Source organism: Salmo salar, chromosome ssa13, assembly GCF_905237065.1.
Source record: "Salmo salar chromosome ssa13, Ssal_v3.1, whole genome shotgun sequence".
Taxonomy (NCBI): Eukaryota; Metazoa; Chordata; class Actinopteri; order Salmoniformes; family Salmonidae; genus Salmo; species Salmo salar.
In genome coordinates, this window is record NC_059454.1 from 72,203,170 (window position 1) to 72,225,038 (window position 21,869).

General features: G+C 42.4%; 1 protein-coding gene across 2 annotated transcripts in view; it reads left to right on the top strand.

The window, feature by feature from the left end:
- The first annotated feature begins 1,322 nt into the window (after positions 1-1,322).
- The window catches only part of LOC106567727 (zinc finger and BTB domain-containing protein 16-A), a 127,369-nt gene continuing 106,822 nt past the window's right edge, over positions 1,323-21,869 (top strand). For both annotated transcript variants that reach the window (XM_014137360.2, XM_014137361.2), the window contains exons 1-2: positions 1,323-1,488; positions 4,634-5,964. In XM_014137360.2, coding sequence (XP_013992835.1) covers positions 4,727-5,964 — 1,238 coding nt within the window. In that variant the 5' untranslated portion in view covers positions 1,323-1,488; positions 4,634-4,726. The remainder of the gene's footprint in view (positions 1,489-4,633; positions 5,965-21,869) is intronic.

Genomic DNA, 21,869 nt, shown 5'->3' on the forward strand with positions numbered 1-21,869 from the left:
CAGCACAGCATGCAGCTCGAAGGTGATGAAGCACTCTGTGATCCTCACACAGATGGAGCTAAAAACTTGCCATGCACCGCTGCACATTAAAATACTCTACTTACGATCCACATCTATCTCATGTTTTCCATCTTAATATATTTTTGCAATGTAACCATTGGTCAGTATGAAATGACAGACCTGTTGCTTGTGGCTTGATTTGTGTGAGGAGGATTCAACGTGTTAGCAAGATGTTAAATGTAACTAATGAGAAACTATTTTCTGCACACAATTTTGGGGACGTTTTGGCTACTTGGTAAATAATAGAATATGTTATTATTTTGGTTTAGTGAATGACAACCACATTCTTCCCATAAGGGTTGGGCAGCATCTTGCAGTAGTCAATTCATATAAACAAAATATTTGAAAACGTTTGAAAATAACAAAAATATTGCTACCACAATTAGCTAAATACTGTGTCTTTCCGAAAAAATGATTGGCCCACCTTCTCTATTGTGTGCCTGGCTATGCATGTTAGAATGCAAATGCTATGTAACACACATACAGACTGGTATTTCTTGGTCCAGCACAACTAGTTATAGCCTAAGGGCTATTACAGTATAAAACACATTTTCCCATCGCAGTTTAGAACACAATCGGTCAGCCGTTATTATTGTACTGATACAGTAGCAGTGAGTGTGTTTTAGGGCATACAGCAGCCTATACCTTGTAACTCCCAATAGGCCTACTGTAGACAGCTCAACGCCTGTTGGCTACAAGCCAACAAGTTGTAAAAACACAAGCTGTAGTCAAGTGGCACTGGTGGGGGCAAAATGAAAGGAATATAAATGTTATATTTTGATAATTGATAAAGTAGATATCTATTTTTTTCATCAGTAAATATTTGTATTCATTATTCATACACTTTCTTGGACAATTATCCTCAATATTCTGCATGTACTTGTTAATTTTCTCTTACTATATGGGTTACCTAATTACATAATGATTTCGACTTTTAAAATGTTCCGATTGTGACAATTACTCTAGGCAGGTAGCCTAGTGGTTAGCGCGTTGGGCCAGTAACCGACGGTTGCTAGATCGAATCCCCGAGCTGACCGGGTAAAAATATGTCGTTCTGCCCCTGAACAAGGCATTTATCCTAGGCCGTCATTGAAAATAAGAATTTGTTCTTAACTGACTTGCCTTGTTAAACAAATACAATAAACTGTTATTATTATTATCATCGTCACTGATAATTGTATCAGTTCCTATAATTCCCCTGCTGCCTACACGTTAAAGATTCGGCAGCCCCCTAGGTGTCTCACTTTCGCAGTGTTTGCATGGATTCAAGAGAGGGAACAGTGACTCGCTTCGTTGACGTCACCATTGTGTTGATTTGCTAACCCGAAAGAACAGAGGAGTTAGTGCGTGTGAGAGCGGGTACTGTGAACTGCGTTACTATGCTGTAGCCCAATAACCACACATTCGGAATCAAAACGTGCAATTTAGGTGAGTACTGATATGGGCGCGCAGCTTTCATGTTACAGTGACAGACCCGCTTCTCTGCATGCTTACAGTTGTTTTTCCTGTGTACTCACATTGTGAATGCTTTAATAGTATGTTTGCTATCCTCACTTCAACCCTCATCAAGTTACAGTTCCTATAGCGCTACAATGTGGCAAGGAAAGTTGATCTATCAATTCCTGTTTGCGCTGAAGTGTTTTACATTACATGTGTTTAGCTGTCAAATAAAGCCAAAAGTCTGAGCGGACGAAAGGTGTTTAAGTTTCCATGAACACTTGGGCTTCATTGGCCGTGTAAAGATGTTAGGTTGACGTAATTGTCTGTTTTAGTATTCGGGAGATCGCAACAGGAGAACGTGAGGTCTGAGGCTTACATTGCGAACCAGACATTGTGACGTTCGTCCATGTGGTTTATTCTGAAAATAGTATTTCTGTTGAAATGAGAATACAGTACGCTGATACCTTATGCCGCTCTTTATGTTCCTGGAAGTTTTAAAAAGCGAACAAATGACGCACTTGAGGAGCTCGTGCAGCGGTGATGACAAATCATCTTGAACACAAGGGCAATAATCTGAACTGTGTCCATCTATTTATTCACTGACTGATGTACATTGTAGGCCTACACCAGAGACACATATAGATAACTGGTCGACTGCTGCTTATTCCTTGATTCTTAATGAAATATTGCCTCCTCTTGACGCAAATAAATAGAACATTGTTTATAGATGGAATGGCAAATTGAATTGCCATCGATATGGGTTATCTCTTCCAAGCACAATCATAATGACATGTCCAAATAAAATGCTCTCAAGCTGTAATGATTTCACATCAAACGATTCCACCTGTGTGCTAATCAGAATAGCAGGCTAGTGAATTGAATCATTGTTGCAACCAGTCCCGGTTGAGATCATGCATTTGGGTCATATTCGACCTTATGTACTTTAGTAGACTGTTGAGAGAAGTGTGAGTATACTGTTTGTTCTTGAGCGAAATGTGTTTGGAAACAATTTCCACGAGCATAGGTTTTTATTGTCTCAGATTTATAAACACCAGGACGCATTGAACATAATGCTAAAGAGATGCGCGCTTCGGACAGACAACTGTCTTCGTGGATACAGTTGGTCCTTAGAGGGTTCTCTTATGATTGCGTTATGTTGGCGTTGATATGCTGTCAATACAGCATAGCCTATTGATTGGAAATAATAATTAACCCTTCAATGGTGTCTATTCACACAAATGCGTGAAATGATTTGGTGACATTAACGCGCCGTCTTGACGCACTGTCTTAATCCAGTTCCTCATACAATTTGTGGGCTTTACGTTACCTATCCTTATTAGGCAACTTTCGATTGTTTCCTATGGTAAACCTGGGGTACTAAGCTAATTACGCAGCGCTATAGACATGGACCTATTTACTGGGTCATAAATTAGCGATAAATTGTTATTCGTGTCATAAAGTAACATTTGTTGTCATTTGTTCGATGTCCACCAGTCACATCAATACCAAATGTATACAGTCTTGAACTGCTCTGTAATATAGGCTATCTGAAATTGAATATAATTTTCATTGAGTATTTCCAACGATTGCCAACTGTTGACTTCATTTTTATGAGAGCCACTGAGTATATTGTTAGCCTTGTCTAACTGTTTTGGAACTGTGGATGCATAATGTTAGCATAAATTAATAGATTTTAATCTGCGTTCTTATCAATATCCTTTCGGAAAAATTTAAAAAGTCTGTAGCCTACCGTTTCTGATTCTTGATTAACTCTAATGGAATATTTGAAAATGTAAATGATAAAATGACTTGCCTAAAATGAGTATAAGCTACGTAATCATGTTAATTGTAATAGGCTACTGAAATAACATTTTATATTTATAATAATAACGGTGATGATTATATCATAATTTAATATTATTAAATTACAGGTTATTCCTCATGTGGTCTAATCTTTTGTGAGAGCGGGCGATGACATGCCAACATGCATTCAAATCATTGATCGCCTAGACTACTGTACATTCCATAGACATTAAAACCAGGTACATTCCAAGTAAAAGCAGTAATGGAAACTATTCTGTCCTAGTATAAACCTGCGCTTCTTTTTATGAATTGTGTTTTCAGATCAGATTACAATAGAATTGTAGTCGTGTAGAGCAATTTATATTACGTAACCAAGTTAAAGAGGTGTCCAAAGCAATGACTCGTGCGTTTCTTTGGCGTATGTAATATAATCTTGTTGGTCTACATGGCGTTTTTTTGTTGTTGCGACATCCTCTGTTCCAACTATTCCTGGCACGCTGCTCGCTCCCTTCTGTGCTCACTGCTCTTCTCTGTGATAAGAATACTGAATAAGATACCATTTCATTTCAGAATGGGTGTTGATGGTCTTTGTGAACCAAGCATCAACGCATTCTAACAAAGACTAGGGTGTTGCAAGGCTCTCAGTGTTCCATATTTTTTGCTGTTCATGTTTCACATAACTGTACATTGAATGGGAAAAGATGGGGTATTTTGTAAAGATGTTATTTTAGTTTAATAAGGAGTGGGTGATTTGGTCTGCTTGGCGTTTGACTTGTGTTAGTTACCTATTGATCCTTTGCTCTTACTGCCACTCATTTCAACTATGATGCCATTGCATACACTTCTTACCATCCCAGTAGGGTTGTATGTCCATAGTTGTATTTATTATGTACAGAACAGCTCAGTGTCATGTGCATAGACCTGTTTTCATTTTATGAAGTGTGCAATGTTAATGGATGAGAGGTGAGAACAATTTGAATTCAAAATCCCCAGAAAATAAGGATAAATTGCTGATCTTTATCTAATTGAAATCAATTCTTATTAAAAAGACAAATAACATTTATGGTTTGCAATGGCTTTTCAAATAATCTGCAGTAATTCATACAACCACAATTGATTGTTTTAACTTAACACTGCAGAACTGTTTGGATTTTTTATATAAAAGTGTAGGTTTAAATATTGATCTGTGATCTTATCTACCACAGTTATTTGAAGTTTATTGGGCTAGGACCAAATATGATATATAGTTGAGAAGCCAACAGTTGTTTTCATATGTTATAAAGTATTTTCCTAAAATATTCTGATATGCCTGATCTTGTTCTCTCTCCAGATTGACTTTATCTTGTTTACGAAGATAAGTGAAGAAACTGCTGAGGAGGGAAAGCGAGCCTAATGAGTTGGCCTGGCGGATCTCAGCGACGTTATGGATTTGACTAAAATGGGTATGATCCAGCTCCAGAACCCCAACCACCCCACGGTCCTGCTGCAGAAGGCCAACCAGATGCGTCTGGCAGGAACCCTCTGCGACGTGGTCATCATGGTGGACAGCCAGGAGTTCCATGCTCACAGAACCGTGTTGGCCTGCACCAGCAAGATGTTTGAGATTCTGTTTCACCGCAACAGCCAGCATTACACCCTGGACTTCCTTTCACCAAAGACCTTCCAGCAGATCCTGGAGTACGCCTACACTGCCACACTCCAGGCCAAAGTGGAAGACCTGGACGACCTGCTGTACGCAGCAGAGATCCTAGAAATCGAGTACCTAGAGGAGCAATGTCTCAAGATCCTGGAGACCATCCAGTCCTCGGATGATAATGACACGGAGGCCAATATGAATGATGGCGGCACGGAGGAAGAAGACGAGCGCAAGGGCCGGCAAGGAGGGAAGAACGCTAAGAAGCATTCCATGGAGGGGAGCTACCTTTCAGCCACCCAGCAAGCCTCTGCCCTGGACCAGAGCCCGTCCGTCTCCACATCCTTTGGGCTCTCCACCATGAGCCCAACCAAAGCTGCCGTGGACAGCCTGATGAGCATCGGCCAGTCCCTCCTGCAGCAGGGCTTCGGGGGAGAGCACCTGACTCACGGCAACTCCCACCGCCAACTGATGACCGAGATCAAGACAGAGATGATGCAAGTGGATGAAGGCGGAGGCCACGAGAGCCCCAGAACCATGGAGTCCAGTGCCTCCAGCAATGGTGAGAGGAGCGGCGAGTTGGACAAGAACCGTGATGGCCCAGGGACCCCGACCAGGAGCAGCGTGATCACAAGTGCCCGCGAGCTGCACTACGTCCGGGAGGATGGCATGGGCGACCCCCAAGCAGATGGTGGCCAAATGGGTCTAGAAGCCATGGCGGGCATGACAGGCATGACCGAGAAACAGCTGACCTCCCTGTACTCTCTGCCTCCCAATCATAAAAACGAAGTTATGCGATCCATGCCGGCCTCCATGGCTTCTTCTCTCCACATGTCCCCTGCCCTGGCCATGTCCATGGACTTCAGTGCCTACGGGGGACTTCTGCCCCAGAGCTTCATCCAGAGGGAGTTCTTCAACAAGCTGGGGGAGCTGGCCGCTGGCATGAAGCCAGACGGCAGAAACCAGCACGAACTCTGCAACGTGTGTGGTGCAGAGCTACCAGACAACGAAGCTGTAGAGCAACACCGGTAAGGTCAACTTTGTGACATTTTTTTCTCACTGGTTTGGTTCTATTAACATTTGTAAACTTGTTGATCTTTGCCCAAAAGTTTTTCTTCAAATCAATGATAAAGTAGAATTAAATTCTGCCTACAGTTACTTCATTTAAGTTTACTGATATACGTACATAAAATATAGGTCTACATTTTTCTACCTTTCATAATTCAGGAATCTACTTAACAAAAGTTTTTGAGTCCTTTTTTTTCGGTTGAAAATGTTTTTTTTTTTGCATGTACTAGCTAGCAGCTTAGTAAACTCAACTGCGTGTCGGCGGAATGTACCACAGACTACATCGAGACGCTATCAGTTGATACCTGTAAAAATTTTCATTCTTTAAGGCTTTCCTTGTACCAATGTTTGTCCTGTGTAACTGCAAGCTTTTTCTTTGGGTGCTGAAATCTTTTTTTTTTTTTGTAAATCATTACATGGCAGAGTTTTTAGTTTTCGCAAGGGATGCATAGAAGGCAAATTATCAAAAACGTTGGATTCCAAATCCAACTGACAACTCTATAATAATCAGGACAAGCACAGGTACACAGTAAGAATTAAATAATGGATATTTTTTAAGTATCAAGTGGTAGTGCACGCTTAACTTCCGACTCTGTTGGAAACAGTGAATTAAAGGGTGCAGTTTTTTATAAAAACGATGGATTTCAGCATCCAAAGAAAAGCATGCAGTTAAACAGGACAGACATTGGTTCAAGGAAAGCATTACAGAATCTACAAGTATCGACCTTTAGTGGCGGTACACCCTAATGGGCGCATCGTGTATGGAAGATATCCATATTACAGGGATTTAAACTAGTGCTAACAAGCTAGATGACTATTAAGCTAATATCCATGAATTACAGTGCCTTCAGAAAGTATTCACACCCGTCAACATTTTACACATTCTGTTGTAAAAATCCTGAATTTAAAGTGGAATTATGTTTTGTGAAAGTTTTACAAATTAATTTAAAGTAAAAAGCTGAAATGTCTTGAGTCAATAAGTGTTCAACCTCTTTTGTTATGGAAAGCCTAAAAATGTGCTTAACTAGTCATGTAATAATTTGCATGGACTCACTCTGTATGCAAAATTATTGCTTAACATGATTTTTGAATGACTACCTCATCTCTGTATCCCACACATACAATTATCTGTAAGGTCCCTCAGTCGAGCAGTGAATTTCAAACACAGATTCAACCACAAAAACCAGGGAGGTTTTCCAAGAAGGGCACCTATTGGTAGATGAGTAAAAATAATGTGTATCAATACACCCAGTCACTACAAAGATACAGATGTCCCTCCTAACTCAGTTGCTGGAGTGGAAGGAAACCCCTTAGGGATTTCACAATGAAGCCAATGGTGACTTTAAAACAGTTGCAGTGTTTAATGGCTGTAATAGGAGAAATCTGAGGATGGATCAACTTTGTAGTTACTCCACAATACTAACCTAATTGACAGAGTGAAAAGAAGGAAGGCTGTAGAGAATACAAATATTCCAAAACATGCATCCTGTTTGCAACAAGGCACTAAAGTAATACTACAAACAATATGGCAAAGTAATAGATTTTTGTTCTGAATACAAACTGTTATGTTTGGGCCAAATCCAATACAACACCTTACTGAGTACCACTCCATATATTCAAGCATAGTGGTGGCAAGCATCATGTTATGGGTGTGCTTTTAAGTGTTAAGAACTGGGGAGTTTTTGAGGATAAAAAAGAAACGAAATGGAGTTAAGCACTGGCGAAATCCTAGAGGAAAACCTGGTTCCGTCTGCTTTCCATCAGACACTGGGAGAATAATTTCTCTTTCAGCAGGACAATGACCTGAAACACAAGGCCAAATCTACTCTGGAGTTGTTACCAAGAAGACAGCGACTGTCCCAGAGAGACTTATTACTTAAATCTACTTGAAAATATATGTCAAGACCGGAAAATGGTTGTCTAGCAACGATCAACAACCGATTTGACAGAACAAATGTTGCACAATCCAGGTGTGGAAAGCTCTGAGACTTACCCAGAAATAGTTTCTAAAGGCACTGCAAATATAAACGTTTGAGATTTTACCCCTCATTTAGATATTTTTCTCAGCCAAGAGAAAAAGTTGAAATCTGATGCAATAAATAAATGTCAGATTAGCTTCTTGTGGTCAAGATCGCCTGCTTTGATGATACATTCCTCAGAAGAATTTAACCAATGAATATGCCTTTTCATTAGAAATTGTTAAATTCATAGTTTATTTGGTTACATTTTTGTAACCAAAGGTAGAAGAAAGTGAGAAGTTTCATGGAAATGAGTAGCATATTTTCCATTAGACTACTGGTATTTGCATTGGATTTTATGGTTGTCAATTTTCACCCAGAACTGGGTAAGAGTTACTTTTTCAAACTTGTGTACTAAAGTCAATAATGTACGTACTTTAAAGGGCAATTCCGCCACTTTTCAATCTCATTCATTATCTCCAGCACCATACCAGTGTCTACATGTCAAAACGGAGTTTCTAGCCCAGAGGCAGGGTATTTTCTTGCTCCCCACATCACCGCGAGTCTCTGTAATGCCTGACGGTCATCGTGAAAAATGTTGACTTTCTATATGTTTAATTGCGCCGTTTTCACATATGTAGATACTGGTATTGTGCTGGAGATAATGAAAATGATATTGAAAAGTGGTGTAATTGTTCTTTAGGCATTGTAACTCAATAGACGGGTTGGTTGTTTAGCAACAAAACTGACTAGTGCGTAACTATGGGGAAAGACAGACGGGGTTGGCTTAGATTGTTGATAACATGCAAACTATATTTCAACTCCAATGTTCATTGTAAACAAAGTTGCACAATGAGCACTTGTCTCTCAAATACATCGTTACAGTTGTTGGTTAGCTAGCAAATTTTTGCCATATTAGCGTAGACGTAACATCAGTCAAAACACCTCAAATCAAAACATGGTATCAAGAACAAGATCAAACAAGCTGAAACAAGCCACTTACGGTTCACCTCACGCATTTTCTTGATATTGTTGCTAGCTATCTGGCCATCCAGAACCATCACACACGTCGTTTTGACCCTTTGAATTGCACGCATCGTTTTTGTGGCGTTGTCAGCTAACCTGTCTATGCCACCAGGTTACTTGTTGTTGCTGCAACTACATGATACTTGAGTTTTTGCTTTCATATGATTTTTAAAGACATGCTCTGGAACTTTGGCAACTAAGTATTTCAACATCCTGCGCTTTGGGCTGGATGTGTCAATGTGTAGTTCATACATGCATAATCTATGAGCAGAATATCAGTCTTACCTCAATTAGCCACAAAATCCCTAGTTTGAAAGTCACTGTTTTTCTGGAAGTTGTGCTGCCCTATTTCCCAAAAATGTTCCCCCACATGGACCCAGCCCTCTAGCAATTTGAGTTCAACCGATGAGCTTCAGCCCGTCAACATATGAGTGGCAGCTATCAAGATGCAGATGATGCACACCAGGAGAGTGAGTGAGAGCAGTGGCCTGGTGCACATATGTGACACAGTACGCAATTTTCAGGGGCCACTTTTGGCTTGTGAGCTCTACTTTCAGAACTACTGGCCAAAACGTATACAAAAGTACAGGTGAATCCCTTTTTAAGTTTGAAGTAGGCTATCATATCAAGTCAACATTGTTGTCGCTCTCTCTGAAACCATCAAGTCTGTGGTTGGCGACGGAGGCTGAGGTCCTCTCCCCTGATGACTTCCAGGCCTGTCCGGGTGACTAGCGAGCTGTCCTGCCGTGGCGCTCGCTGAGCCCATTAGTCGCACCTGGTGAGGGGGGCCAGCTAATGGGAAGCAGCCTCCCTCCTTCCTCACACCCATCTCAGCCCACTCCTGATCCCTGTGGTGTGGCCAGTGATTGAGAGTTTGGGGGCCCCAGCCACCGGGGGGACAAGGAGGGCCTTATTAGCTTTATAAGTGGTGCAGACTGTCCAGCCCAGGAAATGAGGGCTGTGCAAAGGACCCGAGCCCTGACCTCTGCAGCCTAACCTTTCGGCCGCTCGGCTGGCCTCTGCTTCTCGTCAGCATAGCCAGAGGGCGGTGGTGGTAGTAATAGTAGTAGTGTGGATGTAGGAGTGCAAAGGAGGGGGAGGGTTGGGGGATTTGAGAGGTATACAGCAAGTAAATCCACGCCAGGTGTGCACCGCTGTTCAAATCCCACCATGCACTCCTGTTGTAGACCGGTCAGCGTGCTGTTGTCTGCACATGAGAAATGTTGCTCAACTTCCAAAACTGTCAAGGAACTGTACTAGTGTCTCAAAATTTGGGAAATAGGCCATTGTCTGCTTTTTAAGAAACACTCGGTTTCTGCTAATCGCCTGCCACTCTCACACATAGCCCAACACCTCATGAAGCTTGTAGGATTTGGAATTGGACATTTCCATGTAAAAGGACCAATGTGAAGTTCATAGGAGCATGTCAAATTGGGTGTCAAACGAATGCTAAGAGTCTATATTTTTGAGTAAATAAGGCATATATATATATATATATATATATATATATAATCAAAGCAAAGGCTTTGATTTCTTGTCAAAGAGATAGAAAAGGGGTCTTAGAAAATATCTACTAGAAAAAGTCTTAAAATGTATTACAAATGCATCAAAACACAATGTTGAAGTAAAGACCTGAGCCAACTCATATCAACACTTTTATATTTCGTTTTGGAGAAATTATTTGCCTTCTGTAAGTTTAAGAAACATTGCCATGTGCCTTGAAATTCTCTTATGAAAACCCACATCTTTTTAAGAAATTCTCTCCCTCATGAGGGAGGATAATGACAGTTCACAAAAGTAAAGGTAGACCTATCAATTAGTGTTTTTACTGATATCAATTTTGTTTATGAATGATCAAGTAATTAAAACTCTAAATTCTTTTGCCAAATCGATAACAGAATTTCCGAAAACAATCTAACTAAATTTCTGCAATTGCATTGGCTACAATGATTTCCCATTGTAGTCACAAACCGCAGTTGGGTCACGTGCTACTGTCCTACCTTCCGTTGGCATACTGTTATGTTCAGCTGATAACCGTTTTCTTTCTCTTTGTCTGGTAGTCAAAGCAAGAGTATGAAAAATCGGGACAACCAATCCCTCTCTCTTTCCTTCCTCTCTCTCTCCAATTAATGTCACCTCTCCTGGCTCTTACAGATACTTACCCACGAGCCCTCTCTCTTTCCATTTACTGTAACCAGCATCCTCAACCACTGAGCACTGGATGTAATGGACATAGAAAAGTAGTTGAAATTTGGTCAGTCCGCCCTGGCCTTGATTTCAACGTCAACAGATGTTGATTTTTGGTCCGCTCCGGACCAACTTTGATTTCAACTTCCACAGACGTCTGGACCGGCTTTCATTTGGCCCAAACATAGACATCCATGATTGGTTCAGATTTGGTCTTGTCCAGACCGGACCAAATCTGAAGTAATCATAGGACCATATCATAGATGTCTATGTTTCACAAGTTTGCACAGCACAATTCCGTTACTGTGGAATTGCCGATTTTTGGGTTTGACTCAGTGTGTCAGAATTGATTGAGAGCTCACATTTCCAGTTGCTTAAGATTATACTGAGACAAGGAATGGGAAGGGAAGGGTGCCCCTGGTGAGTTTACAGGTCCTAGGTCATGTTTGGAACTCCAGGCTTTTATGCAACATAAAAGAGTCAGATGACATTTTAAAGATTCCAAAATCAAGATGACTCATACCTGTTGTGCTGAAAAGTTTTTACCTAATAGTACCCTGATCTTGTACAACTAACTTTTGTTGTTTCCAGAATTGTTGTGCTCTGCTGAACGTTGTTGTTACTGTACATTACGTTTATGTAATGCAATAACTCTGAATGTGTCCAAGTTAAATTGGCTGCCAATAGAGAACGAAAGAGAGCACTTCCTGGAATTTAATTGCATCACTACTACATGCACCGTCAGAATGTTTTTCTTTCTTCTACCGGCCTCTTTTACCTTGAGTGGACCTGCTCAGCTTGAAATGTTTGTGCTAATCAGATGGAATGCGCCACGGTTAAGGTTCACGTAAGGATTCTGTTTCAGCGGCCCCTACCAAAATATTGGTATGTCTACAGCATGGCCGAAGACTGATTTAACAAAAGCTATCTAATTGGCAGATTTGAGTGTATTCCGTCTCGGTTACTCTATATTCCCTTAATGAATTTTGGAAGAAATACAGAATTACTTGTTTAGAGAGATGGCCTTGTGTACCTTCACCCACAGTCCTTAAAATTCATGAGGAATTGAATAGAGCCTTTGTAAGCTATAATAAACAAAAACATTAGTGTTTTTGGATTTATTTGCCATGAAATAACTTGGGTTAGTGTGAACAAAATGGCAATTTCATTTTGCGGCGTTAAAAACAATAGTTGTCTTTAATAAATCACAATTTATCCTGAATGTCCTTCGGGTTTAGGTCCGATCTATTGAATGCTTATTTAATGTGAAAGCTGGAGTGTGTTTTACGTCAAAGGACGATTTGTTGTAATTTTCAGGATACGTCTTTTTGCCTGGAGAAATTGAGTGGTGAGGTTGCCTGTTTTTCAAAAGTTGTATCAATGTGACCATCCCTGGTTGTGCAAGAGATGGGAAATCTAGGATCAGAAGAGATTTCCAAACCGTTTCATGCATTGATCTGTTGGCTGCCCCAACAGAATACTAATGGCTTCATTTAGATTAGCAGATGTTCTATGACATCCCTAAATATTGTAAGCCCTGTTCTAAAGCTTCCTCAAACAGACTTCAGACATTTGAAGTATAAAGTCAAACATTGCGTCATGCATCGCCTGTTTTATCATCCGTGTATAACAAATTGCCGTTGTATCCAGAAAATGTCTGCCTTTAAATATATGCAGATCCCTATCTTCTCATGGATCTAATTTAGAAGGATAAATTGCCAGAATTATGAGTCATGATTTGATTTAATGATTTTTCTGATTCCCTTCTGTTTATTATCAGCAAACCTGTACATTCTTTCATCCGATTACTTTTTTTTTAATGTCGGTGCAATTGACAGAAATCGTGGTTCCCCAGTTGATAGACCTACCTGTTTGTGTTTTCTAAAGATTTGTCAGAAGCTTTGATTGTTGACAGCTCGCAGCACACAGAGCAATGGTTCTGGTTGACTAATTACAGATTATATCCCAGCAGCCTTGTGCCAGGGTTGCTACCATCTCCAGTTACAAACGTGAAAAATATTTCAGTCTGGGAGTTCATTTGGTGCAAACAGGTCAAGTTAACTGGCCATAATTGTTTCCAGACGTGGCACAGGTCCTTTGTGCGTGTGTGTGCACAAGCGAGAGTGTGTTTGTGTGTGTTAGAATGAATGCATCAGTAAGTGCTTGCTTCCTGTATAATTTAGCCTGCTCCATTCATTCGCCCATGCCCTGGGTTCTATCGTAAAGCCTCAACAACTGGATGAGATGTGGTTTGGCTCCACAAATGGAGCGAGGGGGTATCCCTTGAAGTAGCCCCCCAGAGTCATGTATTGATATCTCCTGGAGATTTATGAGTGAGGGATTGGTAAATGAAGGGCTGTGTTTGTTTTTCAATCGCCCCAGGTTTCCTACAGGGGCCAAATCAAAGCTCCATCTCACCACAACAACAACAACTGCGGCTTTTTTTCCCCCTTTCTCCAAAGCCGGGACATATTTGACAGGCTCAGATTTATTTCTTGAAGGAAGTCTGGGTGAGTGTACTCGTGGCTTTAGGGAGACTGGATTACAGCAATATTTTAGTAACCCCGTGATAAGCAAATAATCATCTGGCAAGGCTGAGTGATTTATTAGACAAATAAATTAATCGTACGGGGACTAACTCTAAAGAAGAAAACTCTGCTTGATATTCCAAACACAGCTTCCTATTCAAAGACCCATAGCCTTGGGTTTATCTCTTTCACTTAACACCCATTATCATGCAGATGCCTGGCCTCTAATGTACTTACAACCAAACAAGAATGCCCCCTCCAGAACCCTTTCAGAATATAGCTGTTAAACATAACGAACCGTCAATGTTTGAACCATCTCTTTCATATCCAAGCCACAAGGTGTATAAATGAACCCCTGTCAATGATTGTCCACCTCTTGTCGGCCATCTTTGACATAGAGAAACCTTTTCCTCAACAACTGACTCGGATATTCAATTTCCTCGGTTGTCCTCCGTCGTGGCGAGGTGGGCGGAGAGGGCATAGTCAAACGCAGTCAGCGTGGTTCTAATACCCAGGGTCCCTAGTGTTTAAACAGGAGTCTGGGGCCTTATCTGTGCATATCAGGAGGACTGATAACCACGCGTGCTCCTCTTCAGTAAACCAAGAGCAGATAGGGCCTGATAACAGCCATAGCGTTGTCGCAGGATATAACACACAACCTGCATGCTGAAATGATGTGTAGGGAGAGGTACAGAGAGGGGTGCACGTCAGAAGTTGCCCTATAAGGTGAAGCACACCTGATATCATATCCACCACCAAGAACCACAAGGCTGCTTTAGGCTTGAACCTTAGCACCAACGGTCAAGATGACCTCCTATTCCATCCCCAATCTGTGGTCCCAGATACAAATTAAATTAACATATTGTTTGTAAGGGATTTATTTATTTTACCATATTTTATTGATAGGCTTTTGTGTGTCAGTGAGCGCTCTTTTTTTTTTCTTCCTCATTGTGTTGTGGGTGCTTTGTCATAGTCTGCATTATGGTGGGAAAGAAAGTACAGATTCATTACCTAAGCTTGGCTCAATGTAGAAGCTTTTTATTGCAAGCTAAACTGGCAGAGGAACATCCATTACATGGAGCAGGATTATCCCCCCATTTAAAATCTGTGAGCGAGCTCCCCTGGAGAGCACTCTACACAGGTACAGTAGTACATCATAGGGTAATAACCAAACAGCACCACAAAAGCTTTTTGAAAAGGGCACATGTGCCCAGAAGGTTCTTGTCTTCCAGAACAGACCAAATTTGAGGACGGGCGAGACATGAAGCGTTAGGTTGTCCTCCCTGACTAACTCTTCTTCATAGTCTCTGAGTCTTGATGCCTTGTTGATGTAGTGTCTGGTGTCAGTGTTTGTTTAGGCATCTGAGGATAAGCTATTGGCTGGCCAGACGCTGCAGTAGAGCAGACCCGAGCCGAGGCAGCTGGCTGACACCCAATTATAGACAGGTTCTAAAAGGCCCTGGTTGAACTGTAAAGATTTACACCACCATCTCTCTGATCTCAGATCTGTGCTCTGTCCGCACTGTCATGCCGGGAGATGTATCGATTAAAGACTTAACACTGGGTTACATCATGTGGATGGACTGCACACCCCTGACTACAGCGACAGATTATCACAGAGGCATGTTCTCTATCAGAAGGAGCGCTTCCCCCATCCCCCCCCAAAAATGAATCGCTATCGGATTTGAGAATCCGCTCATACCGTCATCACCTCATGCAGTTATTTTTAAATAATTGATGAATGAATGTTGTACACAGATTCAACAACACAAACACCCTTTGATTTTAACAAACTAAATACAGTAAAAATATTATATATATCACCCCAAAAAAGAAGAACCAGATCACACAGCTTATTAACCAGATAAGCATCGTTTGGCACCGAGTGCATAGTCTCGCTACTGTTGCGCCATCCTCCTCCTTTCTTCAGTGCTTTGGCTCCTGTTATCTTACCCCTGCAACTGGAGATGGCCGGATTACAGGCGGGAGAGCGTGGTGCAGACTCTGTACAGAGCCAGGTGGCACAACACCTCTCGCCTAACATCTGAAATAGCCGTTTTTTTGGACCCGGGGAGAAGAAAGACCGTGGCCATGGCAATGGGGAATCAACCGAACATCGGACAGACAGAGATAAGAACCGAGAGGAGGGCTGTTGTGTAACATTAGTGTCTGTTTTCTTGGCCCAACCTCGGCTCTGCCTCACCTGTCTCTGCGTGGCTAAACCTGGCTAGTGCTGAGAGCGTGGCGCCTGGCCTCGTGGTCAGGCAGGCTGTTATGAAACGTGCGAGCCGAGGCCCCTATCTTTTGTCCTTCTGGGGAGCTTGTGGTCAGAGGGAGGAAGGTGCTGGGGACAGCCCACGCTCCTCTACGCCTGCCTACCTGCCTTGGTGAGAGTGGAAACACACCAGTGGTTAGCAGTTACAGCCAGTTATCAAGTGACATGTACATTTATTATCTGGCCTACCTTCCTGATGGCTTTCTCTCTCCACGTAGTGCAGCTACACTGATGTCTGCCTGAAACACTTGTGGAAATAAAATGTTAAACACTTTTCTATGATTATATTCTGTCATTGGCTCTTGAAGAGAATATGTTTTAGTTTTTTTGTTTTTCCTTCTATTTATCACTTTACCACTCTCTTGTGCTCACGGATTTTCTTTCTTACTGTAACTAAGCACAAGCAACTTTTCCATTAAAAACCAATTGAATGACAATGCTCCACCTTAAAGCCCGGTTTTAATTTCATGTTCATAGAGCCGCTCCCTCTCTGCCCCTCCCCTCCGGACCTGAACCTCTCCACCCCCCTTCTCCGGACCTGAACGCCGGTGTTTTAATCCTGTCGATATCCCATTAGCATCTCCTTGCCGGGTCCCGCCACATGAAAGAAGACATGTCGGTTCCCCCTCGGTGGTTCTAACGCGCTGCCGAGCGCTGGGGAACAATGAGCGGGGTCCCGAGCCAAAGGGCCAACCCAAGCGTGCACAAGGCCTGTGTGAATGCGGCCGCCGCGGCTCCTAGCCTCCGCTGGAAGTATCAAATCGGAGCCCACCGCGGGCTTCCACCGAGAGAGACTCTAATTAGCCTCTTTGTTGCCTCCTGAATGGGGTGCCAGAGATTGGCAAGGGGCCCCAATGGAGTGATATGAGCGTGCTAAGAAGGGGGTCATAAAACTCCCATCATAAAGGAGCACTCAGGTAGGGGACTGGGTTGTGCGGTAGGCTGGACGGCACCACATAGGTCCTGTTTACTACTCGGCCGTCTCCCTCCTCTCAGGACCCTAGCCAGGTTATGTCCCATAACAGACACACAAATCTAATCAGGCAGGTTGTTGGACAGCTTTTTGCCAGTCTGCATTCCTGCCTGGGAATTTTTTGTTGAAGTTTATTTTCTTTTGGTTTTGTTGACTGGCTGTTTGGTCACACAGTTTAGTTCTTCTCTGCTTTTGCAAGTTAACCCTCTTAGCTCTTGGAGCCATTCTTACATTTTTTTCTCGGTTTTCAATGGCTCTTAACACCGCATTTTAAGGTATACATTATGTCTGCCCCTCTTTCAGACTGCTACTAGCAGGGAACGCCGAGTGCGGTCCAGAAGGGTTTAGCTCGAGACACATTTTAAGCCTTACTGTAATCCAGGGGGGATCAGTTGGGTAAATCATGGCATCAAGCTTAAAACCATAATTGATTTATGTATTTGCTGACCGAAGACGTCCAGAGAGATTAGCAGTGGCAGAGAGCTGAGGATGGATAGAATGGCCCTTGGAGAGGCCGCATGTCAGTCGAAGGAGATGATCTTAATATGGCAAAGAAATGTTGGATCTCTCCTGCAATGAGTGATGTTTGACAGGTTTATACTATACAGTTTGTATTATTTGATGATCCTTTAGGTTGGATGAAATTTACATTTAGAGATGATTTATATGAGTTGGTTTATGCTATTAAATCTCATATTATTTGTATTAGTAGGTGTATCAAACTCTTTTTCTTGTTTACGATCTTGCTGTCAGTTTCCCCCCAAGGTCTTTCTTTTTTTAATCAGATCGGGATTGTTTTGTGTTTGTGTCTGTGGTCCTCAAATGCGGAAAAAAGCCATTCCATTTCCTGGACGGATCACCAAAGCGGGAGGCTCTGACATGTCATGAGTCAAACGGCATCATTTCTGCCACTCCTGTCTCGGCCAGGAAGTTACTGATGATGCTGTCAGGTCTCGTCGAACGCCATTAAGCATAGTGTAAAATAGGCCTGGATCTCCTCCCCACCCCCCCGCCACCCCACACGCCTCCCTTCCAAATAAGGGTTTGCTTGTCCAGCCAGCAGTTTTACACCCCCATGCTCCTGCTTTGACCTTCCAGCAAAGGAGACGCCCATTGATTCTCTGTCTCCGGGTTCACTCTGGCGTCCTCTCTCAGAGCGACCCAGAGTTTCTTTCTTTTTTTCTTACTGGCATCTGGTGCATTGTCTATGGCTGCAGCACACGAGGAGCTGGACTCCCTAACAGGTGCTTGGGTCCTTATCGCCACGTCACACCTTATCTCGGGCCCTCAGCTTCCTGCATCCCCTCACATACCTCGGAGTGGGGAAATATTTGACTTAGCCTCTGACCCCCACACCACCACTTTATACTCTACTCTATACACACACACACACACACACACACACACACACACACACACACACACACACACACACAGATCGGAAAAGAGACAGGACTGTGAAAGAGTTTCACCATCAACGATACCGATCTGCCGTAGTGGCCAGTTATTATTTTTTTTCTTCTCACTTTTAGTATCTTATTATATAAGAGCAACTACTCTAGGGATTTAAATACTGTAGTTGCATATGTATTTGTGTGTGTGATTTATTTGATCAGTTTATACACTTTCTTTTCTTTCATCTGACGTAGTAAATCTTCAGCGCCTCATGCAAAGGAAAATCAAGTAGTCAAGTTATTTCCCTTGTTTGGATCTATCAATTTGATCTGGCCTATTGCTCATATCCTGAGACTGAGGGTCCCAGGGTTTAGTGTGTCCCCTTCTCTCCCGGTCCCTGGTCCTGCACAGGGGGCCAGAGGACAAAGGCTAAAGTGTCTAAGCTGGGGGGGACACCCTTGGAGTCGCGGGTTGGTGAATCTGACAGGGGCGTTCTTTTTTTCCTAATCCTGCCCTCAGTGGGTGTAGAGGCAGAAGGCTGGGGGTCTTAGAGCCATGAGAGCCACTATTGTGAGAGGTGGGCTCTGTTACAGTAGAGTGGATGCAGGGGTCTCGGCCCAGACAAAGGCAGGGTCAAACAGGCCCCCATTTATTTACAGTAGTCCCTTTCATTGCCCGAGTGAAATAGGAACCTGCACAGGCCTCGTGGGAGGACCACTGTTTTTGCTAAGTCAGGCCTCCGATAAGGTCAAAGAGCATTGGGGGTGGGGATGTATTTGGGGGCTGGCCGACTTCCAGTGGATGCTGCTTCATAGAGAAAAGGGGTATTTTTATTGATCAGCAAATCATTTTGTCACTCAGGCAAAGTTTTAGAACAATAACAGTGCGTCTGTGGTGGGCGTGAGGAAAAGTGCAGCGTGGATGAGAAAGACGGGGACCTTAAGGCTTCCGCACGCTTCAGTTCGGCTGGCACCTAGCCAAACTCGGCTAGTATTGTAGAACCGAACGAGTGTGCTCGCGTACTCCCTTAAAATACCTTAACTTGAAAAACAAGAAAAAGTAAGCAATAGTGCTTTGTCCATCTTGTGGCTGTGCATGAGAACGAGTCTATCGTTGAATGACAACAAACACTCCATTGAAGAATCCCTACTGTTGACCAATCACCAACGAAAGGGCGTAGACTAATGCTTCTGAACTTCGGCTTGCCTCAAGAAAAAAATTGTGCTTGAACTGCCGAAAAAACCCGTACTGAAGACCAAAACGAACAAAAACATGTCGTCATAATATATCCACAAACTGTTTTTGGAATGGGAAGCATGCGGACGCCTACTTTCTGTCAGCCACCACCGAGAGACGAGCGGATTAATGCTCACAACAACGGAGGGAGCTTTTTGTTGTCAGGGTGTTATTTAGACAAGTACAATTCTATACCTTGTGGACACCCCAACTCCGTGGTACATTACTTAAGCAACCGCTTTGAGCCACTGTAGTACAATAAATGTAAAAATATTTGACTGTAGCATGTAACCTAATTCTCTGTATCCAGTTAGGTCATTGTTGATATCATGCATAAGAATAAACTCACTACTCGGCACAATCGAGATATTAAAAAACTAAAAGCATTAGTAACTTTGCACAGCTTGTGCTTAAATAATCCCACTGTGGTGCTGGAATTTCGCCCACGCAGTTTGATTTCAATGTACTTGATATGTTTATTTAGCTTAATCCCAATACTGGTGCATCAATATCATAAACAATTTTATAGGACTCAATTATCAAATCCTCTTTGGCGAGGCAGTCCTATTTTAATTTACAAAGAAATGGAAAGTCACCCGAGCTCTGAGCAAGGGGGAAAAAGGCACCATCTGCCAGGAGAATCCTCTAATCTTGGCATAATCTTGCTTTCAGCGTCGGCGATGACAAACGGATGCTTGGTGAAGAAAGACAGGAATGGCCGTACAATATGAATAACTAAAGTCTGTCGGAACAGATTTTATTATTTTTAGGGACACAATGACCCTAGGGTCAGAGGTTGCCTGGCCTGGGCCTTAACGGGGAGGGGTTGAGGGCAGGGGAGGTCCTGGGGTCTGGGTTAACCCCCACTTCTCACCCCATTGTCCTTAAGAACACAAAGAGGCCTGCCATCCAACTGGTCAGTCCTTTCCTCGTCAGTCCTCTCCTCAACCCAAGCTGAGTTTGACAGAGTCATTGAATTTGGATGACTGAACACCAGTGACTGAGCGAATAAGAGAACCGTTTTATTTCCTTCATAACCATGACAATATGAACAATGACAATATGGCTGTCGCTGATATTCAGAGGAATGTCCCAAAAACGGAATGACCTCATGTCGCTGAATGCCGAGTGGGCAGAATTTCATTGTGGTTTGGAGATTTTATGAGCTGCTTTGATATTAAATAGTTTTGAATTGTGGCACTGATCATGTAGTGTCAAAATATGACATTTTGAAATGAACTAAATTGATATATTTTACGTTATTCTTACAAATTAACCAAGAATATACAATAAATGTTCATCTTTCTGCAAACGGATGCGCTGAATATATTATTTCAGTCCTTGTCCTCTCACAATTTTTGGCGACCCTATTTCCTACCAAATTCAGCATGCATTGGGCCCATCATTAACATTCTACCAACCTTTTCCCACCAATTTCAGCGCAGCGTTTCCTTACCTGGGTAGTATAGTATAGTTTCTATGTGGACTGGTCAGTTGAAATAGAGTTGTAACAGAAGGGGTCTCTGCCTCTGTAATGGTAGAGATACTGGGTCTCCTGCCCTCTGCTCTCTCTCTCTCTCTCCCTCTCTCTCTCTCCTTTCCTCTCTTTGTCTCGGCATGCTCTTCTCTATCCCACCATTGTGATGAAGTACTGGCTCAACTTCATTCTCTAGCTGTCAGCCGGTCACTGTTGTCCACCGCGGTGGAATGGTTAAAAATAAACCTTTTGTATTTACCACGAGAAGAGAACAAGCACACACTGCTTTAAAAAATCCAACTGAATGCAAGTAGGTTATTGACAGACAGACAGACGTGGCCGCGCACACACACCATAGTGAATTGAATAGCACATTGAACCACCGTAAATGGGAGAGAATACACACACTTTGCATGGAGAAATGTAATACAGTACATACAAAATTTGACCATGTCACAGATTAAGGCCATGGAAAACACAAGACAATATTCATGTAACATGACATGAAATACGTAGTTTTCAGTAACATTTGATATTTATTCTTCAGTATTTTAGTAGCATGTCTACAACAACCGGCCTTAAATATAAAACAGCACATTAAAGAAATAAAGACTTTTTGCCTGCGGTCATAGAGAAATATCAAACAGAATCCATTTCCATCTTGAACAGATGTGAGTCTTGGCCTGTTGAATATGTCATTTCTTTCATCTGCAGCTAGACTATACTGTTTTTGTATTGGGTATTTAGAGTATTTTGATAATGCCTTTTCAGATATGAGGGAAAAAAGTTTAATATGGTGTTTGATTAGAA